The sequence below is a fragment of the Homalodisca vitripennis genome, chromosome X (assembly GCF_021130785.1).
Source record: "Homalodisca vitripennis isolate AUS2020 chromosome X, UT_GWSS_2.1, whole genome shotgun sequence".
Classification (NCBI taxonomy): Eukaryota; Metazoa; Arthropoda; class Insecta; order Hemiptera; family Cicadellidae; genus Homalodisca; species Homalodisca vitripennis.
The window spans coordinates 141,397,627-141,418,463 of record NC_060215.1 but is presented as its reverse complement, the minus strand read 5'-3'; the positions used below and the strand labels follow the sequence as shown (position 1 = coordinate 141,418,463).

General features: G+C 35.4%; 1 protein-coding gene across 5 annotated transcripts in view; it reads left to right on the top strand.

Annotated features, from left to right (window-relative positions):
- Positions 1-20,837, top strand: part of LOC124369928 (DDB1- and CUL4-associated factor 7) — a 63,971-nt gene that overhangs the window by 21,248 nt on the left and 21,886 nt on the right. For 2 of the 5 annotated variants that reach the window (XM_046828122.1, XM_046828123.1), the window contains 5 exons: positions 2,783-2,912; positions 6,352-6,493; positions 9,736-9,834; positions 14,880-15,002; positions 20,149-20,272. In XM_046828122.1, coding sequence (XP_046684078.1) covers positions 2,783-2,912; positions 6,352-6,493; positions 9,736-9,834; positions 14,880-15,002; positions 20,149-20,272 — 618 coding nt within the window. Of the gene's footprint in view, positions 1-2,782; positions 2,913-3,078; positions 3,129-3,667; positions 3,885-3,969; positions 4,101-6,351; positions 6,494-9,735; positions 9,835-14,879; positions 15,003-20,148; positions 20,273-20,837 lie in introns of those variants that run through there. The other 3 variants (XM_046828127.1, XM_046828125.1, XM_046828124.1) reach the window with 3 other exon arrangements.

Here is a 20,837-nt window from a genome sequence, read left to right as displayed (position 1 = left end):
CAGGTGGGGACCCTGTATTAATTACAAAAATTTGCCTTAGTAAAATATTTGTCACTCATAAAAATATATATTATTTATGAGCTAGGGAGGGGGGAGGTTAACTCCCAAAACCCACCTCCTCACAGTGCCATTCGATGCACACCAAAGTATTGTGAGACTCTTTTTGTACTGACTATCCATTAGAACGTTGCTCTTCAGCATAGGATACTAATCTGGTAACACATTTCACTGTACTTGGCTTATTGATGTCAAGCTCTTAGAAGGAACATAGCAGCTGCTGCCTCAAACAATTTCTTTGAAGGCGATCAAGATCAACTTGTTTAGCCATCAGAAATGCCCGAAAGTAATGTGCCATTCGTGACCTTGTATACTTCGCTTGGTGAAGAAGAGGAAAATAATGCATGTGCCCTAAAAAAGAGCTCTTGCCACTGGTTATAACACCTGCCATATGAACTGTATTCTTATTTTACATATTAAATGATTTTTTTCACATTTACGTGCTCTAGGTTACATTTACGTTGAACAAACGGAACTGTGATATGTATTGAATAAGTTTTATTGTAATAGCATGTTGATTTTGGGAGGAGTGATGTCATAGTATAGTAAATGGGCAGTAGTGGTGTTTTTTATTTGTTAATTTTATTGTCATGTGTTATTCATTGATTTTCAGAATGTTTTATTTATTTAGTATTTTAGTATAGATTTTAGAAATTTAGGTTTAAACTTTCAAGAAATAATGAATTTTTCTTTCAAAATATATTTGCTATCTTGTTTAATTTTTGGTCCCAAAAAAGGTTGTTCTTTCCCACCAGACACATGATAAACCTAAGTCATAAGAATCACTTTAAATCTTCATAATAGAACATTCGTTAAGGAATACTTTAAAGAAGAAAATATTATGACCGTTTATGGGATGTATATTTTTGAAACTATTTTGTCAATTAAAAGAAAACTTCAGGAACTGGAATTAGTAGGAGATAATCACAACCATTTCACAAGAAATTGTAATAATGTAGCAATAAGCCCCCATACCTTACACATTTTTAAAAAGAAACTAAAGTATATTAAATTTGATCAAAATGTTATAACAATCTTCCTATTAAAAATTAAGTCAGAGGCTACATTTAATAAATTTAAGATAAAATGTATTAAATTTTCTCATCAGCAAGGCTATATATTGCGTTTAAGGAATTACTGTGATGATTCTGGAGGTAGATTATTCCAGGATTAATAGTTTTGTGCAAAAAAGCCGTTTTACTTGTGACGGTTTATATTGTGACGGTTTTAATTTTAACGTTTTAATAACTGTAATAATTGTATTTTAAAATTTCTATGTTTCCTGTGATATATCTCATATTTTCTGTATGTATATATATTTATTTATTTTTTATCTAGTAAGAACGAGAATTAAATCCTGACACTATTCTTGTATATGTGTGTATATGCTAAATGAATAAAGGTGTTAAAAAAAGTAAATAAACTTGGAATGTTACACAGTACTTAGAAATTGTTTTCAAATGAGATTAATACACTAATCGAGTATTTCACTTTTTTAACATAAACTAACTATTGTTTGTGAAGATAAAAAAGGTAGCCTTTATTTTGTGGAATATTGTTGAAAGAATAAGGTAAAGCTCATAACATAGTATTATGTAAAATCCCTATACAACACTTGGTTGATTATTGAAACTCAGCCTTACCTTTTAACTTCCCTTCATTTTCTGTAATGAAGCTCATTACGTAATGTGTTTGGTAAATATATGTTGAAACCTTAGGTTCATTTATAATGAATATTTAATATTATAAACTTAACCCTTTAAGGAGTATGGACGTCATATGACGTCTTCTTTTGATAGGCTAAAATGAGTAATGGATGAAATAAAAAAATTACCGAAAGGAGTAAAAAATTAAAATCTTTAAAATCATTTAGATAAAGTTTTATTTACTTTTAACAGCTTTATAAAAAAGGACTGCGTGTTCTACAAGTCAATATTTCAGTACTTTTTAAAAATCAAGTGTCTTATTTCCTCACTACGGCAGACTCAATCAATATTGTCTGCCATCTGGACAACAGTAACAAACTAAATGGTGGCTCAACAAATATGTCACTTTAAATATGGCCACAGTATGCAGTATTCAAGGAATGGCTAGTATAATGTGGCGGCATATTCTGACAACAAAGTGATGCGCGCGCGACGCGACCTTGAGTCAGGGGCTTGTACCAGGTGGCTACTGCGATCTGGTGGTAAAATCTGATTACAAGTGAATGCGAGCACAAACTTGGAAGTTAAGTCAATAGATGGAATCTTTTTACAGACAAATCTACTTAAAGGGAATCAGTAATAGCATCGCATTTATGATAATACAAAAATACAGAGGCTAAAGTCATATGACATCGTTTTGGGCCACTATAAGAATATATGTCATATGACGTCCTTACTCATTATATATAGTTTACACGCACTCCTTAAAGGGTTAATATTGTCTATATAAGCAGATATTTTCAAACCCAGATAAGTAAGCATCAGTAGATCCCTATGTATACAATATATAGAAAAATGCATTACAATTTATAATAGTGGATACTGCAGAATACAGCATATCACATAAACGTTTCAGCTATAGTTTTAACATTCAGTTTATTGACCTATGTATAATTTAGGAGGGAATCACTGTCTAGTCTAGAAAGTTTACTCGAAATGAGGCTTCTATTTGACCATAAACAAATGTGATCCACATACTGTGACACAGAAATGAAATGTTTTTTCTTTCATGTTGGCAGAACCTCTACAGAGGGGACTAAGTATGGCAGTCCACAACACAACTCCGAAACGCAAGGAGATCTACAAGTATGAGGCTCCATGGCCTCTGTACAGCATGAACTGGTCTGTCCGTCCGGACAAGAGGTTCAGGTAGGCATTCCTTGTACTGGTGTATTGTTTGTGGGAGATCTACAAGTATAAGGCTCCATGGCCTCTGTACGGCATGAACTGGTCTGTCCGCCCAGACAAGACGTTCAGGTAGGCATTCCTTGTACTGGTGTATTGTTTGTGGGAGATCTACAAGTATAAGGCTCCATGGCCTCTGTACAGCATGAACTGGTCTGTCCGCCCAGACAAGAGGTTCAGGTAGGCATTCCTTGTACTGGTGTATTGTTTGTGGGAGATCTACAAGTATAAGGCTCCATGGCCTCTGTACAGCATGAACTGGTCTGTCCGCCCAGACAAGAGGTTCAGGTAGGCATTCCTTGTACTGGTGTATTGTTTGTGGGAGATCTACAAGTATAAGGCTCCATGGCCTCTGTACAGCATGAACTGGTCTGTCCGTCCGGACAAGAGGTTCAGGTAGGCATTCCTTGTACTGGTGTATTGTTTGTGGGAGATCTACAAGTATAAGGCTCCATGGCCTCTGTACAGCATGAACTGGTCTGTCCGCCCAGACAAGAGGTTCAGGTAGGCATTCCTTGTACTGGTGTATTGTTTGTGGGAGATCTACAAGTATAAGGCTCCATGGCCTCTGTACAGCATGAACTGGTCTGTCCGTCCGGACAAGAGGTTCAGGTAGGCATTCCTTGTACTGGTGTATTGTTTGTGGGAGATCTACAAGTATAAGGCTCCATGGCCTCTGTACAGCATGAACTGGTCTGTCCGCCCAGACAAGAGGTTCAGGTAGGCATTCCTTGTACTGGTGTATTGTTTGTGGGAGATCTACAAGTATAAGGCTCCATGGCCTCTGTACAGCATGAACTGGTCTGTCCGTCCGGACAAGAGGTTCAGGTAGGCATTCCTTGTACTGGTGTATTGTTTGTGGGAGATCTACAAGTATAAGGCTCCATGGCCTCTGTACAGCATGAACTGGTCTGTCCGCCCAGACAAGAGGTTCAGGTAGGCATTCCTTGTACTGGTGTATTGTTTGTGGGAGATCTACAAGTATAAGGCTCCATGGCCTCTGTACAGCATGAACTGGTCTGTCCGTCCGGACAAGAGGTTCAGGTAGGCATTCCTTGTACTGGTGTATTGTTTGTGGGAGATCTACAAGTATAAGGCTCCATGGCCTCTGTACAGCATGAACTGGTCTGTCCGTCCGGACAAGAGGTTCAGGTAGGCATGCCTTTTACTGGTATATTGTTTGTGGCAGGGATTGGAGCAATGCCAAGACATTTACCGAGTCAAGCGAGTAAGTTGTGAAATAAATCTATAAAGCTGCAACTTGCTTCCTTTAACACTATATTATTCTAATTTTTATTCAAAAATCATGTGATAAGCTGTCACAAGCTTTACATATATTAACAAGCATTATTCCAGTGGTTTTACCTTTTTCAAAATTATTTAGAATAATGGAAAAAACAGACCCTAAAGCTAGCATTGTAGAATGATTAATCCTAAAACCATCCATACTGATGCAGATATAACATATTATTGGACTGAAAATAATTAAAGAACTGAGGCAACATACAACATTCTATGAATTTACTAAAAATTGGAACTAAACTTATTGGATGGAAATTTTCAAGGCTATTCTTATTACCTTTTCTTAAACCTGTGTTGTTACACACATTTTAAGACTATTTGGAAACTAACATTGGGTAAAAACTATAGTTACGAGATACACAAGTGGTTCTAAAATTAAGTAGATAGAGTTTTTAATAATCCAGTTAGACAAACCATACACATCCTGAATCCTGGAACCAATCATATTAGCCACTATGTGTTCGACCTTGTCAGAAAAAGCTAAGTTAACATTACACATATCGTAAAGTATAGACCATTCCATAGAACTTAAACTATTTAGAAAATTCTGCAACCTATTTTTTTGTTAATCTTATTTCATGCAGAGTGATGTCATCATTTACTTTGTTTTTAGTTTTGACAGGAAACCTAGCATTCCAGATACCTGCATGATCTGGCAGTATATTTTCAGGCAGCAGAGATACTAACTAATCCTCTTTCAAAACATTTGTAATAAAATTATCCAGACAACTGTTTCTAGAAGCTTTATCATTGATGCAACGAAGATCGAATGATCTCAAAACATCCGAGCTGATCTCCTCCGGTAGCAACACTGATGTCTTCGTTTGAAGTTTGTGTTGTGTAGTTTGTGTATTCATGTTATTTGATGAGTTCCTGTTGTATGGTGTGTGTCTTGATGCTTCAGTTTTTAAAGAGACCATGATCAGTTATTCTGATTTATTCATATGTAGTCCATGGCTTGTATAATATCGTAATTCCATCACAGAAGTATTTATGAATGAGCAATTCTTCAAAGTGTCAACTTGACTTTTAAGAATATTATTTACATTTCTCACAGCAGCATTAAGAGAGGAATGATCCATTCGTAGCAGTATACCTAATATTTGTAGATTTGACCGAGAAGTAACATTGGATCAATTGTTGAAAAGTGACTGGTCACCTCTGTAATGTCTGGACTATTAATATCATTCGTGCCAGTTAAAATAATTGTATGATCTTGGAAAACGAATCCTTTGGTAAGTTCTTTTAAATTACTGGAAATATAGTTAAAAGCTGCTGCGGAGCTAGCTACCACCATTACATTGAACTCACTTCCAAGCTTAGCCTGAAGAAAGGGACCAAGTTTTTTCCCACGGCTGTTTTATACCATTAACAGTCTCTTAACATGTCTTTTTTCTGAACTGTCATTTATTTGTGGCTAGCTTTGTTTTTTAAGTAAGTTCTCTAGTAAAAGTTCCATAATAAACACATGTTCGGGAACTCGGGGTGCCCTTACAGATACCGTTGAGCATGAAGATGTTAGTCACATCTTCTCTTCCAGAGATAGAAAGGAGAACAAAAAAACCTTGAGATAGCTATTGGCAAGCTCATGCTAGACGCTTATTATCTGAGAAATGGTCCCTGACCAGCATGTTTCAATCAGTATCTCTTTATGTGTAAAAAACCAAGAAGCTCCCGCTTGAAGTAATGCGTAAAGTGTTCCTAACAGGAACTAATGCCTGGTCCAGTTGGTTTTAACATGGCTTAGAGTCCTAGTTGAAAGTGCTCAGCAGTTGATGCTGGTAGTTTATTAACATTTTACCCATAAAAAAGGGTTAGTTTTCCACACACACACACACACACACACACACACACACACACACACACACACACACACACACACACACACACACACATACACATATATAAAATTATAAGCTACATAGTATTGTAAGTATTCGTTCATAAATCAATGTTACTTTGCATGTTGAAAGACTGGGCTATTGCTTTAGTGTTACTGTATGTGTCATTTGTTTGCCTTAAATCTGTTACACTACAATGAATCTCAAGTGTATGATATAAAGTGTAGTCACTGGTGTAATACATTGGTTTATTGTCACAGGTTGGCGTTGGGCAGTTTCGTGGAGGAATACAACAATAAAGTGTTGATAGTTTCGCTGGATGAAGACACATCAGATTTTAGTCCCAAGAGCACATTTGACCATCCATATCCCACCACGAAAATAATGTGGATCCCCGATAGTGTAAGTATCACTATCACACAGTTATCTGGAGGTTACTATTACCAAATAAGCTAACTTTACTGTTTAGACCATCATTACTGACTGATATTTGAAAGTAAATGCCGTGCACATATTACATTGCATTTATTTAATATTCTTTGTAATTATTTCACATCAACTCCAACATCAATACATTTTTAACTATCTGAAATAAGTGTTGTACAGATAATAAAGAATATCACTTCAGTGTACAGTGGTTAGCTACATAACAAGGCAAACTCAACTAAGGCACTGGAAATACTTAACTAAGGTACTGGAAATACAAGGGCTATCCAGAAAGCAACAGACGTTTTGAAATGAAAAATTAACCAACTGAAATAATAACATTTTATTATACTATACATTTAAAAGCTACACTCTTAGGCTATTTTCCAATGTAATCCCCGTTCAAATTGAGACATTTATAATAACGTGACACAAGTTTTTCGATTCCAGCTTTGTAGAAATCTGCCACCTGAGATCTTAACCACTGGTTAATGCCAGCGGGAAGTTCAGTGTCACTATTAAAGCACACGTTGAGAGCCAGGTCTTCATCGCTGGAAAGAGGTGACAGTCGCTTGGTACCAGATCTGGGCTATAAGGTGGATGATCAAGCACTTCCTAAATAAAATCGTCGAAGACTTGTTGTGTACGATTGGCTGTATGGGGACGTGCATTGTCATGGAAAAACAAAAATTTTTGAGCTAAATTTTCCCCTACGCTGGTTTTGTATCGCTCGCCGTAGCTTCTGCAATATTTCACAATACCTCTCTCCGTTGATTGTTAATCCTCTTTCATGGAAATCAACCAGAATCACACCCTTAGTATCTCAAAAAACAGTAGCCATAATCTTTCTCACTGACAGAGTTTGGAGACGTTTTCTTGGTTATTTTGGAGAATGTGTGTGCCCTCATTCCATAGACTGCATTTTGTTTCACATTTGACATGCTTCACCCATGTTTTATCACCAGTAACGATATGATCAAGAAGTTCGTTACCATGTTTGTCGTATTCATCAAGGAAAGTTAACGATGCAGTAAATCTTTGTTTTTTGTGATCTTGAGACTTTTGGACAAAATTTACATAAAAATTGGGGTATTCAAGCTTCCCTACAACAATTTCATGAAGTAAACTTTGTGAAATTTGTGGGAAATGTTTCGAGAGTTCAGTCTTTGTGAAACAGCGATTTTCATGAACTTTGTTATTGATTTTCAACATAAAATCTTCAGTTACTAGGCTAGGCCGACCGCTACAACTATCGTCATGAACAATGGGGCGGCCATTTTTATAGTCAATACATCACTGCCTTACTCTGCTTTCACTCATTATTTCATTTCCATAAACTTCACACAGTTGGCGATAGGCTTCAATTGGTTTATGGTTTTTACCAATAAAAAACTTTTCACTGAACGCACTTCACAAGTGGTGAGATTTTCAATTTTAGCACACATTTTAACCTGTTGGATCCCGTAGCCGCACAGTTGCGACTGAGGCAAGTGTGCAGTCGTGGCCCGTTGCCGCACTGTTGCGGCCGCGCGCAGAGCGTTTTATTTTTGCGTTTTCTTCAACTCAATTCGCTAAATTAAATGACGTTCAATATACCGGGTTACTCGGGAGAACACTGGCTTTCTCGTGAGGTATATTTTGTTTCGCGCTACGATACTTGGCAGCCTGTTTTTACTCTAAACGTCGAGGCGTTTCAGCCGGTTGCTGTTGTTTGTACACAATAATTATGGCTTCGCGTAAGCATGAGTTGTTTGATCAAGATATTAATGAATTATTGGGCAGTGAGTTTAGTGAACTATCTGATAGTGACGACGAAAGTGATGTGGATATTTTCAGTCGTGTAAGAAGTGGTGATTTTATTTTTAGTGAACTAGTTCGTGATGCAGACTTCAACCACGATTTTAGGTTATCTCGATGAACCAGTACCAGGACCATCAGGTGATACTGTTTATTCTAATAATCGTCCAAATAAGCATACTTTGGATAGTGTTGACTTGGTAATAAACGAGGTAGTTCAAAATTATAATCCCAGAAATGACTTTACTGGTAATGAAGGAACTGAATGTAGGCCTAACCCCAAACGTAGAAAGCTACCTCCAATTACCTATCCCTGGGTGAATGATACCAACTTTATTCCGCACATATTTCCATTTGCCAGCTCAAAATCTGGAATAAATGCTGATTCTGGAATAAGTAAGGAATCTACAAATCTAGATTTTTTCCTAGTTTGTTTATCCTAGTCTTATTGATTTATAAAAAATAAACTTACACTTGGAATCAAAATATATATATAAAAATTTAAATATGTATATTTGAATTTAGAAATATCAATAATATGAAATAAATAAACATAAAAATAAAACTTATGAGTATATGATTATGCAGATGCAAAAAATAACTATAATGCAAAGTAGTAACCAAGTGCTAGAAAAAAACCCGGGCCAGCAGATGCCCCTGTGCTGCCATAACCCGGGACTCAACAGGTTAATTAATTACAGTGAGAAAAGTAAAAGACACACAGACCTCGTTCGACTACAGCTCGATGCGTACTGAACACAAGAATGTTTTGAGACCAAGATGGCGGCTGTAGCCCCGCCCACTGCCACGCCATTCAAAAATGTCTGTTACTTTCTGGATGACCCTCATATATTAGGCCAGAAGTACGAGCCGACTATAGACTCTTTTTTAACCAAAAGAGGTTTCTGAGACATGTATGTATATATCTTCGAAGGGGCCAACAAGGCAAACCCGTATGTGGTAGTGGAAATATAATTAATTCGAACCAGAAGTGCTAGTATACGTGCAAAAACTGAAATAACAGCCAATCGCTATTTTGCTTAACCTCTGATTTCTAACCATGAACACTGGTATATGCCTACTTCTATTTAAAAAATATCATAAGGCTCCATCATAAGTGTTTTCCCAAAAAAGGCTATGGTTCTTTGATTTTGAAAATTGCATGAGAAGCCACAGATAACTGTTAGTAAGATATAAAAGAATTCCCAAAGCACAATTAAATGATTTAGTGCTACATCAAATACGCAAGTTTAAGTTCAATTTCGGTTTGATGTATGTGCTTTGTTAATTAACAAATGGAAGTAGCATCAAAATTGATTAAAACTTTAAACAAAGTTTAAATCAGAGACTAGGCTGGAATGTGTATTCAACAATGTGGGTTTAATAGTGGTAAAACAGTTGGTGTTTATGTTTGGTTGTAGAAAGGAGTGTTCCCAGACTTGCTGGCCACTAGTGGAGACTATTTGCGTGTGTGGAGAGCAGGCGAACCAGAGACTAGGCTGGAATGTGTTCTAAACAATGTAAGTAATTTTTAAGCTATTTTTTAAGTGCTACTGCCAAATTAAGGATCATTTATATCCTTATTTTAGATTAAGTCTGTCGAATTGAGTTGCTGTTTTCATACTGAAAATGTATTTACTTAGTTATTTAATTATTACTTAATATTAATTAATACTTAATTATTATACAGCCATAATTCTTGCCTTAATATTTATGTTTAAATGTGGTAGAAATAGACTTTGTGGTCTAGCTAAAAAATAACAACTGATTTTCTACCCATACCATTGCTCGGGCATCAATTTCAAATGCTGCACCAAAGTTACATGGCATCTCCACCTTAAAAGTACTTAGCATTTTGAAGTAGCAACAAATTAGTGTAGTATTTTTTAGTGAAATTCCGTCACAGAGTTTCAGTCATTGATGGAGCAAGTATTGTTATGAAAGTTTGCCATGTATTCTAGTTTGTCAGTGGTTTAACTATTTTAAGGTGACAGCCATACCACACTCCCCCCTCCAGTGAAATTGATGTATGCAGCGGATGACCATAATATATATATATATATACACACACACCCTTCAACTTTATTTTAATACTGGGTTATTATATAAATCCAAATGCCATGAAACTTGAGATCCTTGTAGTGAAACATACAAACGTATCAAATTGATCTTTTTCAGCTATAGAATTTTTAACCTCTATGTAATTGCCAACGAGCTAATAACATACCTACGAGTAATGTAACCTTCACACAAATTGTCATTACATCACTTCTATAAAAGTTAGGAACTTTGTATTTGTTTCATTTTGTTAATATATAAATTTGGTGTATGATGATTCGTGTAAAAATGCTATAAAGCAATGTTAACTATTTACTGTAATATTTATGATAGAAAAAAAATTGTAATTTTTTAAACTAAACCTATATTTTAAGGTTGAAAATGCCTTAGCCTCCTTCTTGCAGACCACTTATTAAACCATGGCCTTTTTTGTATACCTTCCCCAAAAAAAGAGTTGGCCTTAAAAAAGGGTTAAAGAGGAATGGAAAGAGGTTGAAATGATTCTAGTACAGGGTGACCCTCAACATCAAAAATAGGCAAAAACATTTGAGATTTAATCAAACAGTGATTGAGAGCTATTATATTAAACTACGATTTACCGTTTGTGAACAAGGAAAAAAACAGTGAGCTGAGTTATCGACAAAGCCGCGGCTCAATTTTGCATTGGTTGTCAAATTGCTTTTAGGATAGTATGGCATTGATGTAATGGAACATCCATCCTACTCACCAGACCTTACTCCCTGCAAATTACTTCCCGTCCCAAAATTGAAACGTACATTGAATTTAAAAAACTTTACAGTTAAAGGTGTAAGATAAAGGGGATACCACGAACAGAATAGGACTTCATATATTGCTTTGACCAGTGCAAAACTCATATGCAGTGGAATAAGGATGGAAGGTAGTATATTGGAGGTTAAGGATAAAGTCTTGAATCTTGAATTTAAAAATGGTGTAAAGAAGTAAATAGAAACACATATTTTATCAAACTTAGTATTTAACTCTTTACTACTACACCATTATGTTTAGTGATTCTAAAATCTAGTCTAAAAGTTCACTGTAAGTGTTTCATATAAGGAATTATACATATTTTTAATATGTATAATATGATGTAGTTAATAATAATAACACTGGCTTCTAAAAGCGTCTTCTTGTTCCAAAAGCTTTGATGTTTTAATTTTCACACACAAAATGAAAAATGCCATTATTAAAGAGGTGGAGTTAGGGTTGTCAAGCCCTCTCTTCCACTCAACCTCATATCATATACAGTAAATGTACAATACTTGAATACAGACACATGCAAACTTTTAACATACTTAACTTTATAATTAAAATGTAAACCAAATTTCTTAATTCACATGAAATAACTTGTGAAAAATATAATGCTTAATGAAAGATAAAGAAATAAATTAAAAATGTAAAAGAGAAAATAAAAGAACACTAACACATTCAACCGTTCCAACACACTGTCTGACCTCCACACACACCGCAGGCACCACCACAGTCCCCCACTAGCAAGTCCCTGACCCTCGCCCCGAAGCACACATGACCCTCAACACTTCTAACATCATCAGGGAGAGTTGTTCCAAAGGCGACAAGCCTGAACAGTAAACGACCTATTAGAATTGTTGATCTATGAATTGGGATTGATAGTAAAGTGGCTCCCCTTCTAGTAGATCATTCACTAATATTACAGATAAAATTGAAGTTATCAGACAGATAAATAAGAGTAATAGGCTAGTCCTAGTGGTAGTATAGTATTGTGTTTTATCATGTTATGTTTAGAAATCAAAAAACCTTATTCAATTTCATCAAGAAAAGAATAGGTGTCAAGGTATTACAATATGAAATAATTTACATTACATATCATCATGTTTTAATGAAAATTGTTTATTGAAGTCTTGAACTCATCAAGGGTGTAGATGGATCTGTCTTTGAGCCAATTTAGCAGTCTTCTTTTTAAGGTTTTGGAGTCACAATTTTTGAAGTCTTGAGGAAGTAAGTTGAACAGCTTTGCCCCAGCGTAGCAAGGTTTCTTGGAGAAAAGTGCTGTCCTGTGTATCGGTAGGGAGAAGTCATTACCATGTCGCGTGTCCCCTCATTACAGCACTCATTCTGGGCAAGTTCCCACGTGAGGCTGCGTGATTGATGACCTCGATGATGTAGATGGACACCACTGTGAGAATTCCAAGGGACTTGAAGGCTTCTCTACAGCTATCCCGAGGTTGAAGACCAGCCATGACCCGAACAGCACGCTTCTGCGCAATAAGGACTCGTTCAAGGTTGTCAATTGTAGAGCCTCCCCAGAGGATTATCCCATAACGAAAGTGGGATTCAAAGACGGAGTGATATGCAGTTTTTGTTGCAGTTAATGTGGCTACTGCCTTGATTCTCTTCAATGCAAAAACTGCAGAATTGAGTCTAGAGCATAACTGATCTACATGATCTTTCCAGGAAAGACATTCGTCCAGTATAACACCCATATGTTTGGTTGTCCCAACCCTTTGTAAGTCTGGAGGCTCAGTCAACCCATCTTTCAGCCTTCCCAGTGCTAGGAGTTTTGTCCTAGAGGAGTTAAAAACAAGATCATTGCTATCACAATACTGTTGTGCCATGCTCACTGAAATATAGGTGTTAATATCTAAGAGCTCAGAAGAGTTACTGCCAGTCAACAGGACAGTGTCGTCAGCAAACATGATTGGATAACATTGATTTTCGAGGTACTTTGGCAAATCTGAAGTGAAAAGTACAAACAAGACTGGGACCAAAACCGAACCTTGAGGGACACCTCGTTTGACCATTTGTGGTTTGGACCTTACAGTTCTCTCAAATCCACACTGCACTTGTTTTATCTCGACTATCTGGCATCTCTCGCTGAGATAACTTTGAAACCACCTCAGTGTGCTTCCCTCAAAGCCCAGAGATTCGATCTTTTGAATTATTAATCTGTGGTCTAGGGAGTCAAACGCTTTGCTGAGGTCAAGAAAAACACTTGTAACAGTGATTCCTTTCTCAAGGTTGTCTATAATTTGTTCTACTAGGTCAGTTAGTGCACTTGTGGTTGATTTTCCGGATATGAAACCGTGTTGTCTTTCAGGTAGAAGGTTGTTGATATTTAAGTGATCCAAGGCCTTACCAATACTATTTTTTCAATAATTTTAATAACAATAATTAATAACAAGAGATATGGGTCTGTAATTTTGAACCTCCTGTTTGCTTCCATTTTTGTGGAGAGGATACACTTTAGATGTTTTTAATTTTGTAGGAAATTCACCCTGAGACAGAGACTTATTAATGATTTTGGTGAGAGTCTTGCTAATCTCATTAATACAAAACTTTATCATCTTAGAGTTGATACCATCAACCCCCGCAGACGATGTTGATTTCAGCGAAGAAACAATATTTAAGACCTCCTCATGTGACGCAAGCGGCCAGTTGGCAAGTGTTTCTCCTTGAAAAGAGTTATTCAACTGAGCAACGTGATCTTCGAGTGTTAGTATTGTGTAACAAATTCTCAACTGCAGTGGCAAAAAATGTATTGAAGTGTTCAGTTATTTTGTCAAGATCACTGTCCACCTCTCCTGAAATTTCCGGCCGCCAAATGGTCACTGGGGTTTCCGTAGAGGATGATCTCTCGTGGTTGATGATGCTTCAGATGGCTTTTGATTTGTTGTCGGATCTAGTGATGAAGGTCTCATTTGCCTCTTGTCTTAAAGTCCTCAGTTTCAGGTCGTAATCCTTCTTCCTTTGAAAAGCAATTACTTTGTCCTCTTCTCTTCCGCTTGACATAAAGCTTTCTTGAGCCTCAATGAAGCTTTTCCTGAGCTCTATAGCATCTGGATGGTAGGTTACTTGAGGCTTGGTTCCGGTTGAGTGAAACATTGTAATAAGGGTTTGTATTATAAGTTAATGTTTTAGTTTCATTGTATGCAATACATGGTTTGTGATGGTGGAGTGTGATGTTCACCATATAATGTTGTGCTCCTTTTATCATTAACCTGTGTTTAAATACAAATATGTATTTAAAATAAAAGTAAATGATATTTACATATTTAATTAAATTTAGAGGTGTATTTACAATGGCACTGGTATTTGTGTATTATAAATTTTACCCCTTGTTTTTGAAACAATGTACTATAATTTTTTATATTTCTGTGATTTTGATGGGTGTTACAATAACCTTTAGGAAAAGTTTAAAATAATCTTCATATAACAGCATATTTTTAGTAAAAATTCAACATTTTAAACATGATACCATTAACAAAACATTTTTGTTTCTGGTCTTAACAATTTTACATTTGTGTGAAATATTGTATACATGTGTTGTGTACATCCATTTTCTTTGATACATAACGTTTTATAATGTGATTTCAAATTAATTTTTTTCCCCTTAACTGGTGGATTTTTAGGCTAAATCATCTAAACACTTAAGAATTTTCAGTAGGCCAGATGCTGTTACACTCAAAGATTGAGTAACATTACATACATGTATATTTCATGTGTGTTTCAGAACAAGAATTCCGATTTCTGTGCACCGCTAACATCATTTGACTGGAACGAAGTTGACCCTAACCTGATCGGGACGTCTAGTATTGACACGACCTGTACAATCTGGGGGCTAGAAACCGCTCAGGTAATATCCTTAGCTATAACATTGTTGTGTGCATTACCGATTGATCTGCACAATAAGTATTAACACAATTTGTATAATCTGGGGGCTAGAAACCGCTCGGGTAATATCCTTAGCTATAACATTGTTGTGTGCATTACCGATTGATCTGCACAATAAGTATTAACACAATTTGTATAATCTGGGGGCTAGAAACCGCTCAGGTAATATCCTTAGCTATAACATTGTTGTGTGCATTACCGATTGATCTGCACAATAAGTATTAACACGATTTGTATAATCTGGGGGCTAGAAACCTCTCGGGTAATATCCTTAGCTATAACATTGTTGTGTGCATTACCGATTGATCTGCACAATAAGTATTAACACGATTTGTATAATCTGGGGGCTAGAAACCTCTCGGGTAATATCCTTAGCTATAACATTGTTGTGTGCATTACCGATTGATCTGCACAATAAGTATTAACACGATTTGTATAATCTGGCGGCTAGAAACCTCTCGGGTAATATCCTTAGCTATAACATTGTTGTGTGCATTACCGATTGATCTGCACAATAAGTATTAACACGATTTATATAATCTGGGGGCTAGAAACCTCTCGGGTAATATCCTTAGCTATAACATTGTTGTGTGCATTACTGATTGATCTGCACAATAAGTATTAACACGATTTATATAATATGGGGGCTAGAAACCGCTCGGGTAATATCCTTAGCTATAACATTGTTGTGTGCATTACTGATTGATCTGCACAATAAGTATTAACACGATTTATATAATATGGGGGCTAGAAACCGCTCGGGGTAATATCCTTAGCTATAACATTGTTATGTGCATTACCGATTGATCTGCACAATAAGTATTAACACGATTTGTATAATCTGGGGGCTAGAAACCTCTCAGGTAATATCCTTAAACCATTTCTATGACAACCGCTCATTGCGCAAGTAGTTCTGGAGTTTTCTACTAGATGCCAGCACTTCCTTGGTTGTCTGTCATGAGTCAAAGTCAAAGTCAAAAAAATCTTTTATTCAAAAAATTACAAATCTGACAATGTTTCCTACACCCAAGCACCCAAAAGGGCCAATGAGTGTTTGTGCTTTGGTGATTTCGCTGTTGTCACAGTGCAGACAGCTACCGCATGTTGTTGTTTCATTTCACCTGTCCTGGAGTATTTTATTGTTTTATTTTTTGTGTTCTTAATATGACATGGAAATATCTGACGCATAAATAGACAATTGGCTTTGTTTACATGATGCCATGGTAATGATTTCAAGTAGTAGTGGAAATTGGTTGTTGGGAGGTTTGATTAATTTAAAACTAAATCATTAATATGGCAGTATTGTTTAGCCATGTTGAAAGGAACAAAGGAGTTGATATTTAGTTGATCTTTGTTCTTCTTTGCTACAACAAGGTCTGTGTCATAATTTCGCGATGGCACTGAATGTATTTTTGGAAATTATTGATTTCAGAGTATATATAAGGTAGTTCTGAGAACAAAGCCTTACAGCACTGGTTTTTCTGGTAGATTTTCGAATCATCCTTTATCACATTTTAATTTCTAGAATGAGTGAAATAAAACTCTGCTAGAGTTCTACTATTTACTATAGTTGTCTGCTTTGAGTTCTACTATTTGTTTTCTGTTGCATAGATAGCTTTTGAACCAGTCCTTATCAGTGATTCCCAGAATTCATAGCTTTTTTATAATGAAGTGCCCCAGGAGTGATAACGGAATCAGTCCAATCTTCCTTAGTTTTTTTTAAAATAAGATTTAGCTGGGTCCAGATGTTGGAGTTTTCTCAGAATGGCGTGTTTTTTTGTCCTTTCCTTGTTGGAGTATAAAGGTTCTTACTTCATATGGGAGCTGACTTCCACTTCCTTAGTGTAAATGGAAGTGTTTTATAACAATGTATATCATATTTTACATAAGATGTTTATTCATGTTTAGGACTTCAAGCAACAAAGAGCTTTTTTCAGTTTGGAGTTTTAGTTTTTTAAGAAAACAGAAGAGTCTGATCCTCTTTTTAGTTTTATTCTGTCTGTCCTCATGGGCCAGTAGCCTGAAGACTTATTGCTGTTCAAGTAGCAATGTTTTTTTATTTAGGCCTATTGAAAATGTCGTTTTGGTTTTCAATTCTTGTTTCTAGGTTTTTTGGTAATGTTTCTTTGGTTTTCAGTCTGTTTTTATTAATTTACAAAGATTAGTGCCATTCTCTTCCAAATTTTTATTTTTTCAGAACTGCATTTCTTACTTAAGTTGAGTCAGGATTCTCAAAGCAATTAAATTAGCATACTTAATTTAAGTGCTCTAAAGTGCTCAAGATTGTTCCTAAAATAACATATTTGAACTATTTGTCAGCTTTTTATTTACACATGTAATTAAAAGTGTAGATCACTCTTTTAGCAATGAACTCATTTCTTTTATTAGTGTTGTTCACTCAATCATCTTGTTTACTTTTTTTTATCAAGTTACATGGTTGTTTCGGATGTTGTCAAGTAACATTAATTATTCAGGGTTATTTTGAAAAACTGTTGTAGATTTCAGAATTTTTCATAATTTTTAATAACTCCTATTTTGAAAGGATACTAGATTGCTTTCAATGGTCCTTTTCAGTTGTCCAATCATCAGTATCAGTTAGGAGGTTTTAACTAAAAACTTCAAATATGGTTTTAAAACACATTACACAGGCTTTACCATCAACTCTTAATCCTAATATTCCGTCTCAACGTCTTAATTTTGACGAGTTGTAACAAATTTTGCCGCAACTACGTCTTATGGCTCTCATCAGCTTTCATTCACCTCAGATCAATTCACATCAGTCTTACTCTACTTATGAAGAGAATAACTTCATCTCCACTAATATTCTTCTTGGTTGTTTATACTCTGTAAAAAAGCCATGGCATTCATAAAAGAACTTAAAATGAATACTCTTCTCCTTCTCTGCACCTTGGAAAAGTTAAATTATTTACAAATCCCAAATCATTAGGATGCCTTTGAAAAGATTTGTGGCCTTTAATGATATCAACAAGACCCTCGCACAGTACAGCACTTTTCTGCTCCTTCCTATTCATGGGCCATTTATGAATGCTTGTGAAACATCCACCCCTTAACTTTTTTAAATGCCTTTCTGGGAGTCCAAAAGCTGGCTCTGAAACAATCAGGATGAGATTCTTCTTCCTTATGAGATTTTCTTCAGCCTTACATACATTTCAGAACCAGATTTTATTCACCATTAAATAATATGCCTATTACAATAGGTTTCATCATTGGTACATAAAAGTACTAAAACTAGTTTAAAATATCTAAACAATCAGAATTTAGAAATGTATCAGTAGTGTAAAAGGCTTTAGAAATAAGCCACTTAGAAGTATTAATTTTGAACTTATTAATAGGGTGTTTCCTAACTAACATTGGTGACTTGTTAAACATCTTAAACTGTTGGTAGCTGAAGCTCTTATGGCTTTTATAAAGTCTTATTCTAGGCAAGACCAAGTTAGACTTATACCTAGTGTCATATTCATGTATTGAACTCTGACTGTCAAATTTATTTATATTTTCTCTAATATAAATTAAATTGTTATAAATGTATAGAGACACAAGGATCATAATCGGGGAAATAGGTATTTTAAATTTTTCATTGACTAGGTTCCCATTATTTACTGTGTTGTGAACAATTTTCCAGGCAGCTTTGCATTTATTATGCGAATTCGTAATAAATAAATTGTTTGCAGCTAATTTAGCTTCATGTATTGATTGGTAATACAATTTTCTAAAGTTCTTAAAAACTACTTTGTCCGCAATGGACAAGGTTGATTTCCACTTATCATACAACACTAACATATAAGAATGCATTAATTTTAATTTCTGTGTGTACCAATTAGTCGACATCTTAGATTTAGCATTATTTTTACAAGTAGCAATAGCACAATACATATTAAAATAATTAGACAAAACATGAACGAACACTGAAAAGACAGTATGTACATCAGTTAAACTATACACACAGTTCCAATAAAAAAACTAAGGCTTTGGCTTAAATCACTAATCGTCTCATTATTTATTAGACGTTTATCACGGAAGGCTTATCATTATCTTTTACCTTATTTAAAGTGGGCCTACTATTACAAGATGTGGTTAAAAAAATTCACCCACATGCCAGCATGGTCAGAAATAATATCCTGACCTAATAAGAAACATTTCGTCCACTCTTTATTAACATTTGTAAAAACATTATCCAGGCATGCCTGATTACGTCTAGGTTTTGTATTTACAGGGTACAGATCCAAAGACCTAAGAATGTTTAAGAAATAATTAACTTCTGGATTTTCCAATTTAGATAGTTCAACATTGAAGTCACCTGAAAGCCCAAAGTATTTAAAAGGCCAAGATAAGAGATGGATAAGTAATTTTTCTAAGCAGTCAATAAAATTTTAAAAATCTGTGTTGAGTGTGCGATACACACTTAAGACAATAAAACTATAATCTAATAATATTACTGCTGATGCCTCACAAATATAATCTACACAATAACTTTTGATATTTAATAATTTAAAAGAAATGCCAGTTCTGACTAAAACTGAAGTACCGCCATGTACCCGAGGAGGCTGCCGGCAGTAGCTCGCACCAACGATAAATCCCTCCGGAACATACAATGATACTTCATCATCCGCAAGCCAATGTTCCGTAAGACATATAACATGGGTTTGACTGTCTTTTAAGATTAACTCCAGATGATCAACTTTATTTCTTAAAGATTGAATATTTATTGAGAAAACTGTAAGCAGGCCTTGCCCTAGCCCTTTATTATGTTCACTATTTCCCTCAAGTAAATAATTAGGCTTATGGGAACCTACAGTATCACTTATGACACTCCTTCTATGAGTTGAGGGTTGAAGTTGCCCACTAGCAGTTGCAACGCTAGTGTGATAGTGATTCCGTACTCAACAGTGAACAGTGTTCTACCTGATTAGGGATATATATTTGCTTTCCCAGAAACTCCTTGCCTTGGCAACTCCAGAAACTCAAAGACAGCAATTGAAACATGGATCATGAACATTCTAGCTGTACCGACTACTTATATTGTGATCAATCATAAATAAGGGAAATGGAATCACAATCCTAATAGATTTTGTGTTTTGTGTGTGCAGATAGTCGGTCGAGTGAACCTAGTGGCTGGTCATGTGAAAACACAACTCATAGCTCATGACAAGGAGGTCTATGATATAGCTTTCAGTCGAGCTGGAGGGGGGAGGGACATGTTCGCTTCTGTCGGTAAGTATTTGTGTTATATCAAATGTGACTGTAAACTAGCTGTAAAGCAGTGATCCCTTCAACCATGACTCTCTGTGTGTTTTTTAACTGGTGAAGTGTATTTGTGGAATGTAGTCACAGCTGAGACTTTAATTTCTTTGTAAATCAAAGTTAGTAAATAAAATAAGAGACTAATTGTTTTATTGCATATGATATTGCAATATTCAAATTGATCACGGGGGTAGAAAAACAGCAGTTAGAGTGTTCTAAGATTGTTTGATCATATAGAACGAATAATTATAATAGAATTAGGGCGAAAATAACAATTTAAATTATTAGAAAATATTTATCTGAACATGATATCTAAAATTATTATAATTTTTTGTTTGGCGGCTCGAAAGTGAAAAATATTTATGAGATGGAAAGTTCTAGAAGCTCAAACAAGCATCTAAATGCAATGTTCCGATAAAGTAACTTGAATAAAAATATAATAACATAATACATAACAATAATATAAAATAAGAGGAAATTGTATATGATACAACAATTTAAATACAGTAAAGTAATTCACATTTTTACAGAATAT